At 38.8% G+C, this 20,628-nt stretch overlaps 1 protein-coding gene across 1 annotated transcript in view; it reads left to right on the top strand.

The window, feature by feature from the left end:
- The window catches only part of CPLANE1 (ciliogenesis and planar polarity effector complex subunit 1), a 319,607-nt gene that overhangs the window by 243,644 nt on the left and 55,335 nt on the right, over positions 1–20,628 (top strand). Inside the window, exons 47-49 of the mRNA XM_053699673.1 lie at positions 16,323–16,451; positions 16,689–16,863; positions 17,372–17,433. Coding sequence (XP_053555648.1) covers positions 16,323–16,451; positions 16,689–16,863; positions 17,372–17,433 — 366 coding nt within the window. The remainder of the gene's footprint in view (positions 1–16,322; positions 16,452–16,688; positions 16,864–17,371; positions 17,434–20,628) is intronic.

The following is a 20,628-nucleotide window of genomic DNA, read 5'->3' as shown; positions in this document are numbered from 1 at the left end:
CTGTAGTATTTACATTTACTGACAAGCTTTTTACATAATTCCTACATTACTGTGTGAGCTTACCTCTGTAGTATTTATATTTACTTATAAGCATTTTACATCATTCTTACATTACTGTGTGAGCTTACCTCTGTAGTATTTATATTTACTTATAAGCATTTTACATCATTCTTACATTACTGTGTGAGCTTACCTCTGTAGTATTTATATTTACTGACAAGCTTTTTACATCATTCGTACATTACTGTGTGAACTTACCTTTGTAGTATTTACATTTACTGACAAGCTTTTTACATCATTCGTACATTACTGTGTGAGCTTACCTCTGTAGTATTTATATTTACTCACAAGCTTTTTACATCATTCTTACATTACTGTGTGAGCTTACCTCTGTAGTATTTATATTTAGTTATAAGCAGTTTACGTCATTCTTACATTACTGTGTGAGCTTACCTCTGTAGTATTTACATTTACTTATAAGCTTTTTACATCATTCTTACATTACTGTGTGAGCTTACCTCTGTAGTATTTATATTTACTTATAAGCATTTTACATCATTCTTACATTACTGTGTGAGCTTACCTCTGTATTATTTACATTTACTGACAAGCTTTTTACATCATTCTTACATTACTGTGTGAGGTTACCTCTGTAGTATTTATATTTACTTATAAGCAGTTTATGTCATTCTTACATTACTGTGTGAGCTTACCTCTGTAGTATTTACATTTACTTATAAGAATTTTACATCATTCTTACATTACTGTGTGAGCTTACCTCTGTAGTATTTACATTTACTGACAAGCTTTCTCTTGTAAGGTGTATCCAGTCCACTGATCATCCATTACTTGTGGGATATTCTCATTCCCAACAGGAAGTTGCAAGAGGACACCCACAGCAGAGCTGTTATATAGCTCCTCCCCTCCATATCCCGTCATTCTCTTGCAACTCTCAGCAAGCATGGAGGTAGTAAGAGAGAGTGGTGAAATATAGTTAGTTTTTTTCTTCAATCAAAAGTTTGTTATTTTTAAATGGTACCGGAGTTGTACTATTTTATCCCAGGGAGTAAATAGAAGAAGAATCTGCCTGAGCTTTCTATGATCTTTGCAGGTTGTAACTAAGATCCATTGCTGTTCTCACATATGTCTGAGGAGAGAGGTAACTTCAGCGGGAGAATGGCGTGCAGGTTACTCTGCTATGAGGTATGTGCAGTTACAATTTTTTCTAGAGATGGAAAATGCTGCTGATACCGGATTAATGTAAGTTAAGCCTGAATACAGTGATTTAATAGCGACTGGTATCATGCTTACTCTGAGGTAATAGTCTTATAAAATTGCAATATAAAACGTTTGCTGGCATGTTTAAGCGTTGTTATATATGCTTTGGTGATAAAACTTTATTGGGGCCTAGTTTTTCCACATGGCTGGCTTAAATTTTGCCTAGAAACAGTTTCCTGAGGCTTTCCACTGTTGTTGTATGAGTGGGAGGGGCCTATTTTAGCGCTTTTTTGCACAGTTAAAATTACAGACGGAGACATCCAGCTTCCCTCAGAAGTCCCCTGAATGGCATCTCTAAAGGGCTCAAAGGCTTTCCAAAGTTGTTTATTGGGGAAGGTAGGGCCACAGCAGAGCTGTGGCAGTTTGTTGTGACTGTTAAAAAACGTCTAAATCGTTTTTTTGATCTGTTTTCTCTTGTTAAGTGTATCCAGTCCACGGATCATCCATTACTTATGGGATATATTCTCCTTCCCAACAGGAAGTTGCAAGAGTCCACCCACAGCAAAGCTGCTATATAGCTCCTCCCCTAACTGCCATTACCAGTCATTCTCTTGCAAGTCTCAACATAGATAGGAGGTCGTGAGCGTCTGTGGTTTTTTATACTTAGTTTATTTCTTCAATCAAAAGTTTGTTATTTTTAAATGGCACCGGAGTGTGCTGTTTATCTCAGGCAGTATTTGGAAGAAGAATCTGCCTGCGTTTTTTCTATGATCTTAGCAGACGTAACTAAGATCCAGTTGCTGTTCTCACACATTCTGAGGAGTAAGTTACTTCAGAGGGGGAATGGCGTGCAGGTTTTCCTGCAAATAAGGTATGTGCAGTAATATATTTTTCTAAGGAATGGAATTGACTAAGAAAATACTGCTGATACCGAAGTAATGTAAGTAAAGCCTTAAATGCAGTGATAGCGACTGGATCGGGCTTATTAATAGACATACATACTCTTATAAGAATGTGTTTTAAAACGTTTGCTGGCATGTTTAATCGTTTTTTAACATATGTTTGGTGATAAAACTTATTGGGGCCTAATTTTTCCACATGGCTGGCTTAAATTTTGCATAGAAACAGTTATAGGGAAGGTAATCCACAGCTCAGCTGTGGCAGTTTTGTTGTGTCTGTTTAAAAAAATGTCGTTTTTTTTTTTTTTTTTTTTAATCTGTTTTTTGCATTAAGGGGTTAATCATCCATTTGCAAGTGGGTGCAATGCTCTGTTAACTTATTACATGTACTGTAAAAATTTCGTTTGATTTACTGCCTTTTTTCACTGTTTTTCAAATTTTGACAAAATTTGTTTCTCTTAAAGGCACAGTAACGTTTGTTATATTTGCTTGTTAACTTGATTTAAAGTGTTTTCCAAGCTTACTAGTCTCTTTATTAGTTCTAACATGTCTAACATAGAGGAGGCTCTGTGTTTATTATGTTTAAAGCCATGGTGCAACCCCATTTTAGAATGTGTACCAGATGTACTGATTTCATGTTAAACAATAAAGATCATTTTTTGTATTTAAAAACATTATCACCAGAGGATTCTGTCGAGGGGGAAGTTATGCCGACTAACTCTCCCCACGTGTCAGACCCTTTGACTCCCGCTTTAGGGACTCACGCTCAAATGGCGCCAAGTACATCAAGGGCACCCATAGCGTTTATTTTACCAGAGGATTCTGTCGAGGGGGAAGTTATGCCGACTAACTCTCCCCACGTGTCAGACCCTTTGACTCCCGCTCCAGGGACTCACGCTCAAATGGCGCCAAGTATATCAATGGCGCCCATAGCGTTTATTTTACAAGACATGGCAAAGGTTGTGTATAATACACTGGCAGCAGTATTAGTCAGACTACCTGAAATTAAAGGAAAGCAAAACAGCTCTGGGGGTAGATACAGAGCATACAGACGCTTTAAGAACCATGTCTGATACTACCTCACAATATGCTTAGTCTGTGGGTGATATTTGTGACTCAGGGAAGATGATTTAACCTGATTCTGATATTTCTACATTTAAAATTTATGCTTGAGAACCTCCACTTGTTGCTCAGGGAGGCTTTAGCTGCTCTGAATGAATGTGTACAATCGCAGTGCCAGAGAAATTGTGTAGACTGGATAAATAATATGCAGTGCCGGTGTGTACTTATGTTTTTCCAATACCTAAAGAGGTTTACTAAAATTTTTCATAAGGAATGGGATAGACCAGGTGTGCCGTTCTCTTCCCCTCCTATTTTTTAGAAGAATGTTTTCTAATAGTTGCCACCACACGGGACTTATGGCAGACAGTTCCTAAGGTGGAGAGAAGAGTTTCTACTCTAGCTAAGCGTACCACTACCTCTGGCGAGGACTGTTGTGCTTTTTTAGATCCAATGGATAAAAAATGTTTATTCAACAAGGTTTTATCCTGCAGCCCCTTGCAAGCATTGCTCCTGTCACTGCTGCTGCGGCGTTCTGGTTTGAGTCTCTTGATGAGGCTTTACAGGCTCCATTGGATGAATATATTTGACAAGCTTAGAGCACTTAAGCTAGCCAATTCCTTTGTTTTCTGATGCCTTTGTTCCTTTGACTAGACTAACGGCTAAGAATTCTGTTTTTTACTATACTGGCGCGCAGAGCGCTATGGCTTATATCATGGTCAGCTGTCGTGACTTTAATAAATAAGCTACTTAACTTCCCTTCAAGGGGCAGACCCTATTCAGGCCTAGTTTGAAGGAGATTATTACTTATATCACTGGAGGAAAAGATCATGCCCTTCCTCAGGACAGGTCCAAATCAAGGGACAAAAAAGGCCTAATTTTCGTGCCTTTCGAAAATTCAAGGCAGGTGTGGCATCAACTTCCTCTAAGGCAAAATAAGAGGGAACTTTTGCTCAGTCCAAGGCGGTCTGGAGACAACCGGACCTGGAACAAAGATAAGCAGGTCAAGGAGCCTGCTGCTGCCTCTAAAACAGCATGAGGAACGGACCCCTATCTGGTAACGGATCCTATAGGGGGCAGACTTCATTCTTCGCCCAGGCGTGGGCAAGAGATGCCCAGGATCCCTGGGCATTGGCAATTATACCCCAGAGATATCTTCTGGATTTCAAAGCTTTCCCCCCCAAAAAAGGGGAGTTTTTGCCTTTCACATTTATCTGCAAACCAGATAAAGAAAGAGACATTCTTGCATTGTGTACGTGACCCATTCAGTTCCAATAGAGGAACAGGGACACAGTTTTCCTCAAATCGGTTTGTGGTTCCCAAGGAAAGGAAACCTTCAGACCTATTTTGGATCTAAAAGATCTTAAACAAATTCTTTAGAATTCTATCATTTAAGATGGAAACTATTCGTACCATCTTAACTATGATCCAGGAAAGTCAATAGAGGACTACAATGGATTTGAAGGATGCTTATCCTCACATTACGATGCATAAAGATCACCATCGGTTTTTCAGGTTTGCCTTTCTAGACAGGCATTACCAGTTTGTAGCTCTTTCCTTTGGGTTAACTACAGCCCCTAGAATCTTTATGGAGGTTCTGGGGTCACTTTGGCGGTCCTTAGGCCGCGGGGCATAGAAGTGGCCCCTTATTTAGACGACATCCTGATACAGGCGTCAAACATCCAAGTTGCCAAGTCTCATACGGACGTAGTACTGGCATTTCTGAGATCGCATGGGTGGAAAGTGAACAAGGAAAGAGTTCTCTATCCCCAATATCAAGGGTTTCCCTCCTAGGGATTCTGATAGATTTTGTAGAAATTAAAATTTACCTGACGGAGTCCAGGTTGTCAAAGTTTCTAAATTTCTGCCGTGTTCTTCATTCCATCCGCACCCTTTGGTGGCTCAGTACATGAATGTAATCGGCTTAATGGTAGCGGCAAGGGACATAGTACCGTTTGCACGCCTACATTTCAGACCACTGCAACTATGCATGCTCAGCCAGAGGAACGGGGATTACACAGATTTGTTCTCCTGTTAAATCCGGACCAAGAAACCAGAGATTCTCTTCTCTGGTGACTATCTCGGGTCCATCTGTCCAAGGGTATGACCTTCCGCAGGTCAGATGGGACAATTGTTACAACAGATGCCAGCCTTTTAGGTTGGGATACAGTCTGGAGCTCCCTGAAGGCTCAGGGATAGTGGACTCAGGAGGAGACCCTCCTTCTAATGAATATTCTGGAACTGGGAGCGATATTCCATGCTCTTCAGACTTGGCCTCAGTTAGCAACTCTGAGGTACATCATATTTCAGTCGGACAATATCACGACTGTGGCTTACATCAACCATCAAGGGGGAACAGAAGTTCCCTAGCAATGTTAGAAGTCTTAAAATAATTCACTGGACAGAGACTCACTCTTGTCTAAAAGCTATCCCTATCCCAGGTGTTGAGAACTGGGAGGCAGATTTTCTAAGTCGTCAGACTTTTCATCCGGGGGAGTGGGAATTCCCTCCGGAGGGGTTTGCACAAGATCAAGCAGGAGAGTGCTTTGGTGCTTTTGACAGCGCCTGCGTGGCCACGCAGGACCTGGTATGCAGATCTGGTGGACATGTCATCCTTTCCACCACGGTCTCTGCTTCTGAGACAGGACCCTCTACCTCAGGGTCTTTTCAACCATCTAAATATAACTAATCTGAGATGGACTGCCTGGAGACAGAACGCTTGATGTTATCAAAGCATGGCTTCTCCGAGTCAGTAATTGATACCTTAATACAGGCATAAAAGCCTGTCTCTAGGAAAATTTAACATAAGATATCTTATTGTTATGAATCCAAGGGTTACTCATGGAGTAAAGTCTGGATTCCCAGGATATTATCTTTTCTCCAAGATGATTTTGAGAAAAGGGTTGTCAGCTAGTTCTTTAAAAGGACAGATTTCTACTCTGTCTATTCTTTTGCACAAGCGTCTGGCAGGTATTCTAGACGTTCAGGCATTTGGTCAGGCTTTGGTTAGAACCAAGCCTGTGGTTAAAAATGTTGCTCCGCCATGGAGCTTAAAGCTGGTTCTTAAGGTTCTTCAAGGAGTTCCATTTGAACCTTTTCATTCCATAGATATCAAACTTCTATCTTGGAAAGTTCCTTTTTGGTAGCTATTTCCTCGGCTCATAGAGTCTCCGAGTTATCTGCGTTGCAATGTGATTCTCCTTATCTGGTTCTCCGTACGGATAAGGTAGTCCTGTGTACCAACCTGGGTTTTTACCTAAGGTGGTATCTAACAAGAATATCACTCAAGAGATTGTTGTTCCATTCTTGTATCCTAATCCTTCTTCAAAGAAGGAACGTCTATTACACAATTTGGACGTGGTTCGTGTTTTAAAGTTTTACTTACAAGCTACTACAGATTTTCATCAAACATTCACCTTGTTTGTTGTCTATTCTGGACAGAGGAGAGGTCAAAGGACTTCAGCAACCTCTCTGTCTTTTTGGTTAAAAAGCATAATTCATTTAGCTTATGAGACTGCTGGACAGCAGCCTCCTGAAGGGATTACAGCTCATTCTACTAGAGCTGTGGTTTTCACTTGGGCCTTTTTTAAATGTGGCTTCTGTTGAACAGATTACAAGACGGAGTCTTGGTCTGCGTTTCATACTTTTTCAAATTTAACAAATTTGATACCTTGCTTCTTCGGAGGCTATTTTTGGGAGAAAGGGTTTTTTACAGGCAGTGGTAACTTCCGTTTAAGTACCTGCCTTGTCCCTCCCATCATCCGTGTACTTTAGCTTTGGTATTGGTATCCCATAAGTAATGGATGATCCGTGGACTGGATACACTTAACAAGAGAAAACATAATTTATGCTTACCTGATAAATTTATTTCTCTTGTAGTGTATCCAGTCCACGGTCCGCCCTGTCACTTTAAGGCAGGTAATTTTTCCATTAAACTACAGTCACCACTGCACCCTATGGTTTTCCTTTCTCTGCATGTTTTCGGTCGAATGACTGGTAATGGCAGTTAGGGGAGGAGCTATATAGCAGCTTTGCTGTGGGTGGACTCTTGCAACTTCCTGTTGGGAAGGAGAATATATCCCATAAGTAATGGATGATCCGTGGACTGGATACACTACAAGAGAAATAAATTTATCAGGTAAGCATAAATTATGTTTTTTGAACTAAGGGGTTAATCATCCATTTGCAAGTGGGTGCAATGCTCTGTTAGCTTATTACATACACTGTAAAAATTTCGTTTGATTTAGTGCCTTTTTTCACTGTTTTTAAAATTTTGACAAAATTTGTTTCTCTTAAAGGCACAGTACCGTTTTTTATATTTGCTTGTTAACTTGATTTAAAGTGTTTTCCAAGCTTGCTAGTCTCATTGCTAGTCTGTACAAACATGTCTGACATAGAGGAAACTCCTTGTTCATTATGTTTAAAAGCCATGGTGGAACCCCCTCTTAGAATGTGTACCAAATGTACTGATTTCACTTTAAGCAATAAAGATCATATACTGTCTTTAAAAAATTTATCACCAGAGGAATCTGACGAGGGGGAAGTTATGCCGACTAACTCTTCCCACGTGTCAGATCCTTTGACTCCCGCTCAAGGGACTCACGCTAAAATGGCGGCAAGTACATCTAGGGCGCCCATAGCGTTTACTTTACAAGACATGGCGGCAGTCATGGATAATACACTGTCAGCGGTATTAGCCAGACTACCTGAATTTAGAGGTAAGCGAGATAGCTTTGGGGTTAGACGAAATGCAGAGCATACTGACGCTTTAAGAACCATGTCTGATACTGCCTCACAATATGCAGAAGCTGAGGAAGGAGAGCTTCAGTCTGTGGGTGATGTTTCTGACTCAGGAAAGATGATGCAACCTGATTCTGATATTTCTACATTTAAATTTAAGCTTGAACACCTCCGCGTGTTGCTCAGGGAGGTTTTAGCTGCTCTGAATGACTGCGATACAATTGCAGTGCCAGAGAAATTGTGTAGACTGGATAAATACTATGCAGTGCCGGTGTGTACTGATGTTTTTCCAATACCTAAAAGGTTTACAGAAATTATTAATAAGGAATGGGATAGACCAGGTGTGCCGTTCTCTCCCCCTCCTATTTTGCGTCGTTCTGGTGTGAGTCTCTGGAAGAGGCTTTACAGGTAGCGACTCCATTGGATGAACTTAGAGCACTTAAGCTAGCCAATTCTTTTGTTTTTGATGCCATTGTTCATTTGACTAAACTAACGGCTAAGAATTCTGGTTTTGCTATACAGGCGCGCAGGGCACTATGGCTTAAATCATGGTCAGCTGACGTGACTTCAAAATCTAAGCTGCTTAACATTCCCTTCAAGGGGCAGACCCTATTCGGGCCTGGTTTGAAGGAGATTATTGCTGATATAACTGGAGGAAAAGGTCATGCCCTTCCTCAGGACAGGTCCAAATCAAGGGCCAAACAGTCTAATTTTTGTGCCTTTCGAAACTTCAAGGCAGGTGCGGCATCAACTTCCTCTAATGCAAAACAAGAGGGAACTTTTGCTCAGTCCAAGACGGTCTGGAGACCTAACCAGACCTGGAACAAAGGTAAGCAGGCCAAAAAGCCTGCTTCTGCCTCTAAGACAGCATGAAAGAACGGCCCCCTATCCGGTAACGGATCTAGTAGGGGCAGACTTTAACTCTTTTGTCCAGGATCCCTGGGCGTTGGAAATTATATCCCAGGGATATCTTCTGGACTTCAAAGCTTCCCCCCCAAAAGGGAGATTTCACCTTTCACAATTATCTGCAAACCAGATAAAGAGAGAGGCATTCTTACACTGTGTTCGAGACCTCCTAGTTATGGTAGTGATCCATCCAGTTCCAAAGGAGGAACAGGGACAGGGTTTTTACTCAAATCTGTTTGTGGTTCCCAAAAAAGAGGGAACCTTCAGACCAATTTTGGATCTAAAGATCTTAAACAAATTCCTCAGAGTTCCATCATTCAAGATGGAAACTATTCGAACCATCCTACCTATGATCCAGGAGGGTCAATATATGACTACAGTGGATTTAAAGGATGCTTATCTTCACATTCCGATACACAAAGATCATCATCGGTTTCTCAGGTTTGCCTTTCTAGACAGGCATTACCAGTTTGTAGCTCTTCCCTTTGGATTAGCTACAGCCCCAAGAATTTTTACGAAGGTTCTGGGGTCGCTTCTGGCGGTCCTAAGGCCGTGGGGCATAGCAGTGGCCCCTTATTTAGACGACATCCTGATACAGGCGTCAAACTTCCAAATTGCCAAGTCTCATACGGACGTAGTACTGGCATTTCTGAGGTCGCATGGATGGAAAGTGAACAAGGAAAAGAGTTCTCTATCCCCACTCACAAGAGTTTCCTTCCTACTCTGATAGATTCTGTAGAAATGAAAATTTACCTGACGGAGTCCAGGTTATCAAAGCTTCTAACTTCCTGCCGTGTTCTTCATTCCATTCCGCGCCCTTCGGTGGCTCAGTGCATGGAAGTAATCGGCTTAATGGTAGCGGCAATGGACATGCATGCTCAGTCAGTGGAACGGGGATTACACAGTTTTGTCCCCTCTACTACATCTGGATCAAGAGACCAGGGATTCTCTTCTCTGGTGGCTATCTCGGGTCCATCTGTCCAAAGGTATGACCTTTCGCAGGCCAGATTGGACAATTGTAACAAAAGATGCCAGCCTTCTAGGTTGGGGTGCAGTCTGGAACTCCCTGAAGGCTCAGGGATCGTGAACTCAGGAGGAGACACTCCTTCCAATAAATATTCTGTAACCGAGAGCGATATTCAATGCTCTTCAGGCTTGGCCTCAGTTAGCAACTCGGAGGTACATCAGATTTCAGTCGGACAACATCACGACTGTGGCTTACGTCAACCATCAAGGGGGAACAAGAAGTTCCCTAGCGATGTTAGAAGTTTCAAAGATAATTCGCTGGGCAGAGATTCACTCTTGCCACCTATCAGCTATCCATATCCCAGGTGTAGAGAACTGGGAGGCGGATTTTCTAAGTCGTCACACTTTTCATCCGGGGGAGTGGGAACTCCATCCGGAGGTGTTTGCACAACTGATTCATCGTTGGGGCAAACCAGAACTGGATCTCATGGCGTCTCGCCAGAACGCCAAGCTTCCTTGTTACGGATCCAGGTCCAGGGATCCCAAGGCGACGTTGATAGATGCTCTAGCAGCGCCCTGGTCTTTCAACCTGGCTTATGTGTTTCCACCGTTTCCTCTGCTCCCTCGACTGATTGCCAAGATCAAGCAGGAGAGAGCATCAGGGATTTTGATAGCGCCTGCGTGGCCACGCAGGACCTGGTATGCAGATCTGGTGGACATGTCATCCTTTCCACCATGGACTCTGCCTCTGAGACAGGACCTTCTACTTCAGGGTCCTTTCAACCATCCAAATCTAATTTCTCTGAGACTGACTGCCTGGAGATTGAACGCTTGATTTTATCAAAGCGTGGCTTCTCCGAGTCAGTCATTGATACCTTAATACAGGCACGAAAGCCTGTCACCAGGAAAATTTACCATAAGATATGGCGTAAATATCTTTATTGGTGTGAATCCAAGGGTTACTTATGGAGTAAGGTCAGGATTCCCAGGATATTATCGTTTCTCCAAGAGGGTTTGGAAAAAGGATTGTCAGCTAGTTTCCTTAAAGGGACAGATTTCGGCTCTGTCTATTCTTTTGCACAAGCGTCTGGCAGATGTTCCAGGCGTTCAGGCATTTTGTCAGGCTTTAGTTAGAATCAAGCCTGTGTTTAAACCGGTTGCTCCGCCATGGAGCTTAAATTTGGTTCTTAAGGTTCTTCAAGGAGTTCCGTTTGAACCTCTTCATTCCATAGATATCAAACTTTTATCTTGGAAAGTTCTTTTTTTGGTAGCTATTTCCTCGGCTCGTAGAGTCTCCGAATTATCTGCCTTACAATGTGATTCTCCTTATCTGATTTTCCATACGGATAAGGTAGTCCTGCGTACCAAACCTGGGTTTTTACCTAAGGTGGTATCTAACAAGAATATCAATCAAGAGATTGTTGTTCCATCCTTGTGTCCTAATCCTTCTTCAAAGAAGGAACGTCTATTACACAATCTGGACGTGGTTCGTGCTTTAAAGTTTTACTTACAAGCTACTAAAGATTTTCGTCAAACATCTGCTTTGTTTGTTGTCTACTCTGGACAGAGGAGAAGTCAAAAGGCTTCGGCAACCTCTCTTTCTTTTTGGCTAAGAAGCATAATCCGCTTAGCCTATGAGACTGCTGGACAGCAGCCTCCTGAAAGGATTACAGCTAATTCTACTAGAGCTGTGGCTTCCACTTGGGCCTTTAAAAATGAGGCTTCTGTTGAACAGATTTGCAAGGCGGCGACTTGGTCTTCGCTTCATACTTTTTCAAAATTCTACAAATTTGATACTTTTGCTTCTTCGGAGGCTATTTTTGGGAGAAAGGTTTTACAGGCAGTGGTACCTTCCGTTTAAGTACCTGCCTTGTCCCTCCGTCATCCGTGTACTTTAGCTTTGGTATTGGTATCCCACAAGTAATGGATGATCCGTGGACTGGATACACCTTACAAGAGAAAACACAATTTATGCTTACCTGATAAATTTATTTCTCTTGTGGTGTATCCAGTCCACGGCCCGCCCTGTCATTTTAAGGCAGGTAATTTTTAAATTTAAACTACAGTCACCACTGCACCCTATGGTTTCTCCTTTCTCGGCTTGTTTTCGGTCGAATGACTGGATATGGCAGTTAAGGGAGGATATATATATATATATATATAACAGCTCTGCTGTTGGTGTTCTCTTGCAACTTCCTGTTGGGAATGAGAATATCCCACAAGTAATGGATGATCCGTGGACTGGATACACCACAAGAGAAATAAATTTATCAGGTAAGCATAAATTGTGTTTTTTACATCATTCTTACATTACTGTGTGAGCTTACCTCTGTAGTATTTATATTTACTTATAAGCAATTTACGTCATTCTTACATTACTGTGTGAGCTTACCTCTGTAGTATTTACATTTACTTATAAGCTTTTTACATAATTCTTACATTACTGTGTGAGCTTACCTCTGTAGTATTTACATTTACTTATAAGCTTTTTACATAATTCTTACATTACTGTGTGAGCTTACCTCTGTAGTATTTATATTTACTGACAAGCTTTTTACATCATTCTTACAGTACTGTGTGAGCTTACCTCTTTAGTATTTATATTTACTTATAAGCATTTTACATCATTCTTACAGTACTGTGTGAGCTTATATCTGTAGTATTTACATTTACTGACAAGCTTTTTACATCATTCTTACATTACTGTGTGAGCTTACCTCTGTAGTATTTACATGTACTTATATTTTACATTATTCTTACAGTACTGTGTGAGCTTACCTCTGTATTATTTACATTTACTGACAAGCTTTTCACATAATTCTTACATTACTGTGTGAGCTTACCTCTGTAGTATTTACATTTACTTATATTTTACATTATTCTTACAGTACTGTGTGAGCTTACCTCTGTAGTATTTACATTTACTGACAAGCTTTTTACATCATTCTTACATTACTGTGTGAGCTTACCTCTGTAGTATTTATATTTACTTATAAGCAGTTTACGTCATTCTTACAGTACTGTGTGAGCTTAATTCTGTAGTACAGGTAGCCCTTAGTTTACGCCAGGGTTAGGTTCCAGAAGGAATGGTTGTAAATCGAAACCGTTGTAAATTGAAACCCAGTTTATAATGTAAGTCAATGGGAAGTGAGGGAGTTAGGTTCCAGTCCCCTCTCAAAATTGTCATAAGTAACACCTAATACATTATTTTTAAAGCTTTGAAATGAAGACTTTAAATGCTAAACAGCATTATAAACCTAATAAAATAATCACACAACACATAATATATAATTAAACTAAGTTAAATTAACAAAAACATTTGCTAAACAGCATTATAAACCTAACAAAATAATCACACAACACAGACTTCACTTGCATTTTTCTGCAAACAGTTATTTCTATGCATTTCAATTTGGACTGATTTATAGACAGGAAGATCTTGTTCCTTTGAAATCTGCTCAATAGCTCAGTTCTGGTTAAAATGATTAATTTCAGCTTGCTTGGCTTTGCTGCAACACAAGCGGACAGTTCCACCTACTGGCTATTTTAATAAATGCACTGCTTCTCAATGCTTTTCAATAGCAGTCACATGACTGGAAAAAAAGGTTGTTATTCTGAAACGGTGTAAATTGAACCATTGTAAAACGAGGGCCACCTGTATTTACATTTACTTATATTTTACGTTATTCTTACTTTACTGTGTGAGCTTACCTCTGTAGTATTCACATTTACTTATATTTTAAATCATTCTTACATTACTGTGTGAGCTTACCTCTGTAGTATTTACATTGCTTTAATCATTTTACATAATTCTTACATTACTGTGTGAGCTTACCTCTGTAGTATTTACATTGCTATAATCATTTTACATCATTCTTACATTACTGTGTGAGCTTACCTCTGTAGTATTTACATTGCTATAATCATTTTACATCATTCTTACATTACTGTGTGAGCTTACCTCTGTAGTATTTACATTGCTATAATCATTTTACATCATTCTTACATTACTGTTTGAGCTTACCTCTGTAGTATTTACATTTACTGACAAGCTTTTAACATCATTCTTACATTACTGTGTGAGCTTACCTCTGTAGTATTTATATTTACTTATAAGCATTTTACATCATTCTTACATTACTGTGTGAGCTTACGTCTGTAGTATTTATATTTACTTATAAGCATTTTACATCATTCTTACATTACTGTGTGAGCTTACGTCTGTAGTATTTATATTTACTTATAAGCATTTTACATCATTCTTACATTACTGTGTGAGCTTACCTCTGTAGTATTTACATTTACTGACAAGCTTTTAACATCATTCTTACATTACTGTGTGAGCTTACGTCTGTAGTATTTATATTTACTTATAAGCAGTTTACGTCATTCTTACATTACTGTGTGAGCTTACCTCTGTAGTATTTATATTTACTTATAAGCAGTTTACGTCATTCTTACATTACTGTGTGAGCTTACGTCTGTAGTATTTATATTTACTTAAAAGCATTTTACATCATTCTTACATTACTGTGTGAGCTTCCCTCTGTAGTATTTACATTTACTGACAAGCTTTTCACATCATTCTTACATTACTGTGTGAGCTTACCTCTGTAGTATTTACATTTACTGACAAGCTTTTCACATCATTCTTACATTACTGTGTAAGCTTACCTCTGTAGTATTTACATTTACTGACAAGCTTTTTACATCATTCTTACATTACTGTGTGAGCTTACCTCTGTAGTATTTATATTTACTTATAAGCAGTTTACGTCATTCTTACATTACTGTGTGAGCTTACCTCTGTAGTATTTATATTTAGTTATAAGCAGTTTACGTCATTCTTACATTACTGTGTGAGCTTACCTCTGTAGTATTTACATTTACTTATAAGCTTTTTACATAATTCTTACATTACTGTGTGAGCTTACCTCTGTAGTATTTATATTTACTGACAAGCTTTTTACATCATTCTTACATTACTGTGTGAGCTTACCTCTGTAGTATTTACATTTACTGACAAGCTTTTCACATCATTCTTACATTACTGTGTGAGCTTTCCTCTGTAGTATTTACATTTACTGACAAGCTTTTCACATCATTCTTACATTACTGTGTGAGCTTACCTCTGTAGTATTTATATTTACTGACAAGCTTTTCACATCATTCTTACATTACTGTGTGAGCTTACCTCTGTAGTATTTATATTTACTGACAAGCTTTTCACATAATTCTTACATTACTGTGTGAGCTTACCTGTCTGGTATTTACATTTACTGACAAGCTTTTTACATAATTCTTACATTACTGTGTGAGCTTACCTCTGTAGTATTTACATTTACTGACAAGCTTTTCACATCATTCTTACATTACTGTGTGAGTTTACCTCTGTAGTATTTACATTTACTGACAAGCTTTTCACATCATTCTTACATTACTGTGTGCGCTTACCTCTGTAGTATTTATATTTACTTATAAGCATTTTACATCATTCTTAAATTACTGTGTGAGCTTACCTGTCTGGTATTTACATTTACTGACAAGCTTTTCACATAATTCTTACATTACTGTGTGAGCTTACCTCTGTAGTATTTACATTTACTGACAAGCTTTTCACATCATTCTTACATTACTGTGTGCGCTTACCTCTGTAGTATTTACATTGTTGTAAAAAAAACTAATTTCCTTATGTTACTTTGTGAGCATTAATTTCTATTATTAAAATAACTTTTCATCATTCCTCATCATTCTTCCATCACTGTGTGAGTATAGATCTGTGTTCCACGCCTTTGTATTGTTACAGTAACATATCTATTATGCATGGGTCTTTGTTACTATATCTGAGCGCACCTTGTTATTACTTAGAGCATCTGTTATTTACCTTTGGGCGCAACTCTTTATTCTTGCCTTGAATTTGCAATAAATTACAGCATGAGCATAGCACTTTTTCATACATTTACTTGTGAGCATACATTTGCTTTTCAGATTATGCACAGGCATCTTACCTTTGTGTGTGAGAGTTACTCTTTAGTTTTCAAAATAACCGGCACTATTACAATAAAGTGTGAGCCTGTTTATATATACCTTAATATGTGAGCATGTCCAGTCACTGGAGCATGATTTAAAGGGACAATGCAGTTAAGCAAGCAGCTGATATGAGTTTATTGTATTCAGAGCTGCTACAGAGACACCTATTAAATGGACTGGGCTCTTTTACTACTTTAATCACTCAGGTGATTTCTGCTGCTGCTGCTGCTGCTGCTGCTTTTTGAAAGCCAATACTACAGTATTGAAATTTTCAGCATAGGTAGTGGTTTCAACAGACAAAAAACGTTATTTCAGATTACAAAATAAAGGTAATCAGCAATTTGCAAACAATGTAATACACTCCATCAAATAAAATAGTTTATTGGGAACACGTTAAAGGCAAGATACATTTTACAGTATAATGTCCCTTTAAATGGAGACTTTGTTCACTTCTGAAATGAAAACAGAGTCATTTTTAATGAATCTGCTACTTTCATTAAACAGCCTCCTTGACGACCCGTTTCACATAACAGGACTGAGCGATATTGCAGATATCTTAGGAGACCTCATGGATGGAGGAATTTCTGCCTCAGAACTTGGTTTGACTGAATCTCAGGCTAAAACATTGTCTAGGTAAAGAAGATTGTGTGGAATTTGACATTGATCATTGAGTACTATGGATTTGTCTTTTATCTTAAAACCTGAAAAAGTTACTGCTTAAAAATGTGCGTCTTTCTGACATTACTTTTGTAAAAAGCCTAAACTATGTAAGTGAATAAAATGATGCAGATTGCATTATAATAATAGGAATATTAATGGCTGATGCTTAAGGAGAAAGTGATAAGATAATAATCATGTCTGTTCTTACAGGGAGAGACTGAACAAGCTTCCTTTGAAGCATGCTAGAAAAAGATCTGAAAAGGACAGGATGGAGTTGCAGATGTGGATGAAAAGGAAGCAGAGAGAAAAACTTGCAGAACACAAAAAAAAGATGGAGGAACTGAGAGAGATGGAACATAATCCTTTTCAGCCCAATCAGAATGCAGTAAGAAAGATCTCATTACTAGTTCATTCATGCACACGTGTAGTTTAGCATTACGTATTCTTGTGAGATGTGATCTAGGTGTCACTGTAATAAAGAGCAATGAGTTACAACAGAAGTATTACTAAAACTCCCACACACAGATATACAGCCAGTCTCTCCCTCTTCATTTTGTCTCTCTGTCATTATGTGTTGTTTCTTTCCCTTCTATACTCCTCTAAATTTGTTCAGATTGGGCTGACTTCTACTGTTATCCAGGCAGCCTTTCACCAATACTCACTGGCCTCTCCATGCTTTAGTGAGTTGGCTTTATATACTGATGCAGTCATTCCAGTATTAGTGAATCTAGGTCGGGGCAAATTTCTCAAAACTCTAGGAGCCAGACCAAAAATTATATTAAAAAAAATACAAATTCAATGCTTCTAAATAAGATGAGTATTGATTGCTTGTTTGTGAAGTAAAGTGTATTATTGTTTTAGAAATATTTTCGAAATTATTTTTTTTTGCGTAGAACTCGTCCATGTCCTCAAAAACAATAATGCGGAGCCAGAGAGTGAAAAATGAAAAAGATAAGTAAGTCGCTATACTTTTCTACTTTATCAATTTTATCATCGTTTGCTTAATGCTGTTTCATAATTTCTTAAATTTAAAGGACACTAAAGTCCAAAGTTTTGGGGCCACATACTTTCTTAAAGATCATGATGTGTCCCAGCCCAAGACCTTTAACTCTCCCTCTATTAATAGTTACTTTATCCACTTGTTATGTACATAATGTTATAGTAGAATGTGTGTCAAACTACTGATACAGATTGCAGTGATATTGTGCTAGGTTTTGTACATTTATACATAGCTTCATTTAAAACTCGTATTTAAAAATGATATTCTTTACTTTCTGTGTTGACCCACATGATCTTATATGAAGTTTGATTATTGTCTGTCTTTTCTTTCATGTAATTAACAAGAGTCCATGAGCTAGTGACGTATGGGATATACATTCCTACCAGGAGGGGCAAAGTTTCCCAAACCTTAAAATGCCTATAAATACACCCCTCACCACACCCACAAATCAGTTTTTACAAACTTTGCCTCCAAGGGAGGTGGTGAAGTAAGTTTGTGCTAGATTCTACGTTGATATGCGCTCCGCAGCAAGTTGGAGCCCGGTTTTCCTCTCAGCGTGCAGTGAATGTCAGAGGGATGTGAAGAGAGTATTGCCTATTGAATGCAGTGATCTCCTTCTACGGGGTCTATTTCATAAGGTTCTCTGTTATCGGTCGTAGAGATTCATCTCTTACCTCCCTTTTCAGATCGACGATATACTCTTATATTTACCATTACCTCTACTGATTCTCGTTTCAGTACTGGTTTGGCTTTCTACAAACATGTAGATGAGTGTCCTGGGGTAAGTAAGTCTTATTTTCTGTGACACTCTAAGCTATGGTTGGGCACTTTATTTATAAAGTTCTAAATATATGTATTCAAACATTTATTTGCCTTGACTCAGAATGTTCAACTTTCCTTATTTTCAGACAGTCAGTTTCATATTTGGGATTATGCATTGAATTATCATATTTTTCTTACCTCAAAAATTTGACTTTTTTCCCTGTGGGCTGTTAGGCTCGCGGGGGCTGAAAATGCTTCATTTTATTGCGTCATTCTTGGCGCGGACTTTTTTGGCGCAAAAATTCTTTTCCGTTTCCGGCGTCATACGTGTCGCCGGAAGTTACGTCATTTTTTGACGTTATTTTGCGCCAAAGATGTCGGCGTTCCGGATGTGGCGTCATTTTTGGCGCCAAAAGCATTTAGGCGCCAAATAATGTGGGCGTCTTATTTGGCGCTAAAAAATATGGGCGTCGCTTTTGTCTCCACATTATTTCAGTCTCATTTTTCATTTGCTTCTGGTTGCTAGAAGCTTGATATTTGGCATTCTTTCCCATTCCTGAAACTGTCTTATAAGGAATTTGATCTATTTTGCTTTATATGTTGTTTTTTCTCTTACATATTGCAAGATGTCTCACGTTGCATCTGAGCCAGAAGATACTACAGGAAAATCACTGCCTGCTGGATCTACCAAAGCTAAGTGTATCTGCTGTAAATTTTTGGTAGCTATTCCTCCAGCTGTTGTTTGTAATAATTGTCATGACAAACTTGTTAAAGCAGATAATATTTCCTTTAGTAATGTACCATTGCCTGTTGCAGTTCCCTCAACATCTAAGGTGCAGAATGTTCCTGATAACATAAGAGATTTTGTTTCTGAATCCATAAAGAAGGCTTTGTCTGTTATTTCTCCTTCTAGTAAACGTAAAATGTCTTTTAAATCTTCTCTCTCTACAGATGAATTTTTAAATGAACACCATCATTCTGATTCTTTGGACTCTTCTGGTTCAGAGGATTCTATCTCAGAGATTGATGCTGATAAATCTTCATATTTATTTAAGATGGAATTTATTCGCTCTTTACTTAAAGAAGTACTAATTGCTTTAGAAATAGAGGATTCTAGTCCTCTTGATACTAATTCTATACGTTTGGATAAGGTTTTTAAAGCTCCTGCGGTTATTCCAGAAGTTTTTCCTGTTCCTAATGCTATTTCTGCAGTGATTTCCAAAGAATGGGATAAATTGGGTAATTCATTTACTCCTTCTAAACGTTTTAAGCAATTATATCCTGTTCCGCCTGACAGGTTAGAATTTTGGGACAAAATCCCTAAAGTTGATGGGGCTATTTTTACCCTTGCTAAACGTACTACCATTCCTACGTCAGATGGTACCTCGTTTAAGGATCCTTTAGATAGAAAAATTGAATCCTTTCTAAGAAAAGCTTATCTGTGTTCAGGTAATCTTCTTAGACCTGCTATATCATTGGCTGATGTTGCTGCAGCTTCAACTTTTTGGTTGGAAACCCTAGCGCAACAAGTAGCAAATCGTGATTCTCATGATATTATTATTCTTCTTCAGCATGCTAATAATTTTATCTGTGATGCCATTTTTGATATTATTAGAGTTGATGTTAGGTTTATGTCTCTAGCTATCTTAGCCAGAAGAGCTTTATGGCTTAAAACTTGGAATGCTGATATGGCTTCTAAATCAACTCTACTTTCCATTTCTTTCCAGGGAAACAAATTATTTGGTTCTCAGTTGGATTCTATTATTTCAACTGTTACTGGTGGGAAAGGAACTTTTTTACCACAGGATAAAAAATCTAAAGGTAAAAACAGGGCTAACAATCGTTTTCGTTCCTTTCGTTTCAACAAAGAACAAAAGCCTGATCCTTCGTCCTCAGGAGCAGTTTCAGTTTGGAAACCATCTCCAGTCTGGAATAATTCCAAGCCTGCTAGAAAGGCAAAGCCTGCTTCTAAGTTCACATGAAGGTACGGCCCTCATTCCAGTTCAGCTGGTAGGGGGCAGGTTACGTTTTTTCAAAGAAATTTGGATCAATTCTGTTCACAATCTTTGGATTCAGAGCATTGTTTCAGAAGGGTACAGAATTGGTTTCAAGATGAGACCTCCTGCAAAGAGATTTTTTCTTTCCCGTGTCCCAGTAAATCCAGTGAAAGCTCAAGCATTTCTGAATTGTGTTTCAGATCTAGAGTTGGCTGGAGTAATTATGCCAGTTCCAGTTCCGGAACAGGGGATGGGGTTTTATTCAAATCTCTTCATTGTACCAAAGAAGGAGAATTCCTTCAGACCAGTTCTGGATCTAAAATTATTGAATCGTTATGTAAGGATACCAACGTTCAAGATGGTAACTGTAAGGACTATATTGCCTTTTGTT

Source organism: Bombina bombina, chromosome 2 (assembly GCF_027579735.1).
Source record: "Bombina bombina isolate aBomBom1 chromosome 2, aBomBom1.pri, whole genome shotgun sequence".
NCBI lineage: Eukaryota > Metazoa > Chordata > Amphibia > Anura > Bombinatoridae > Bombina > Bombina bombina.
Note: the sequence above shows the minus strand (reverse complement) of the source record. Positions and strands in the feature narration are given on the sequence as shown.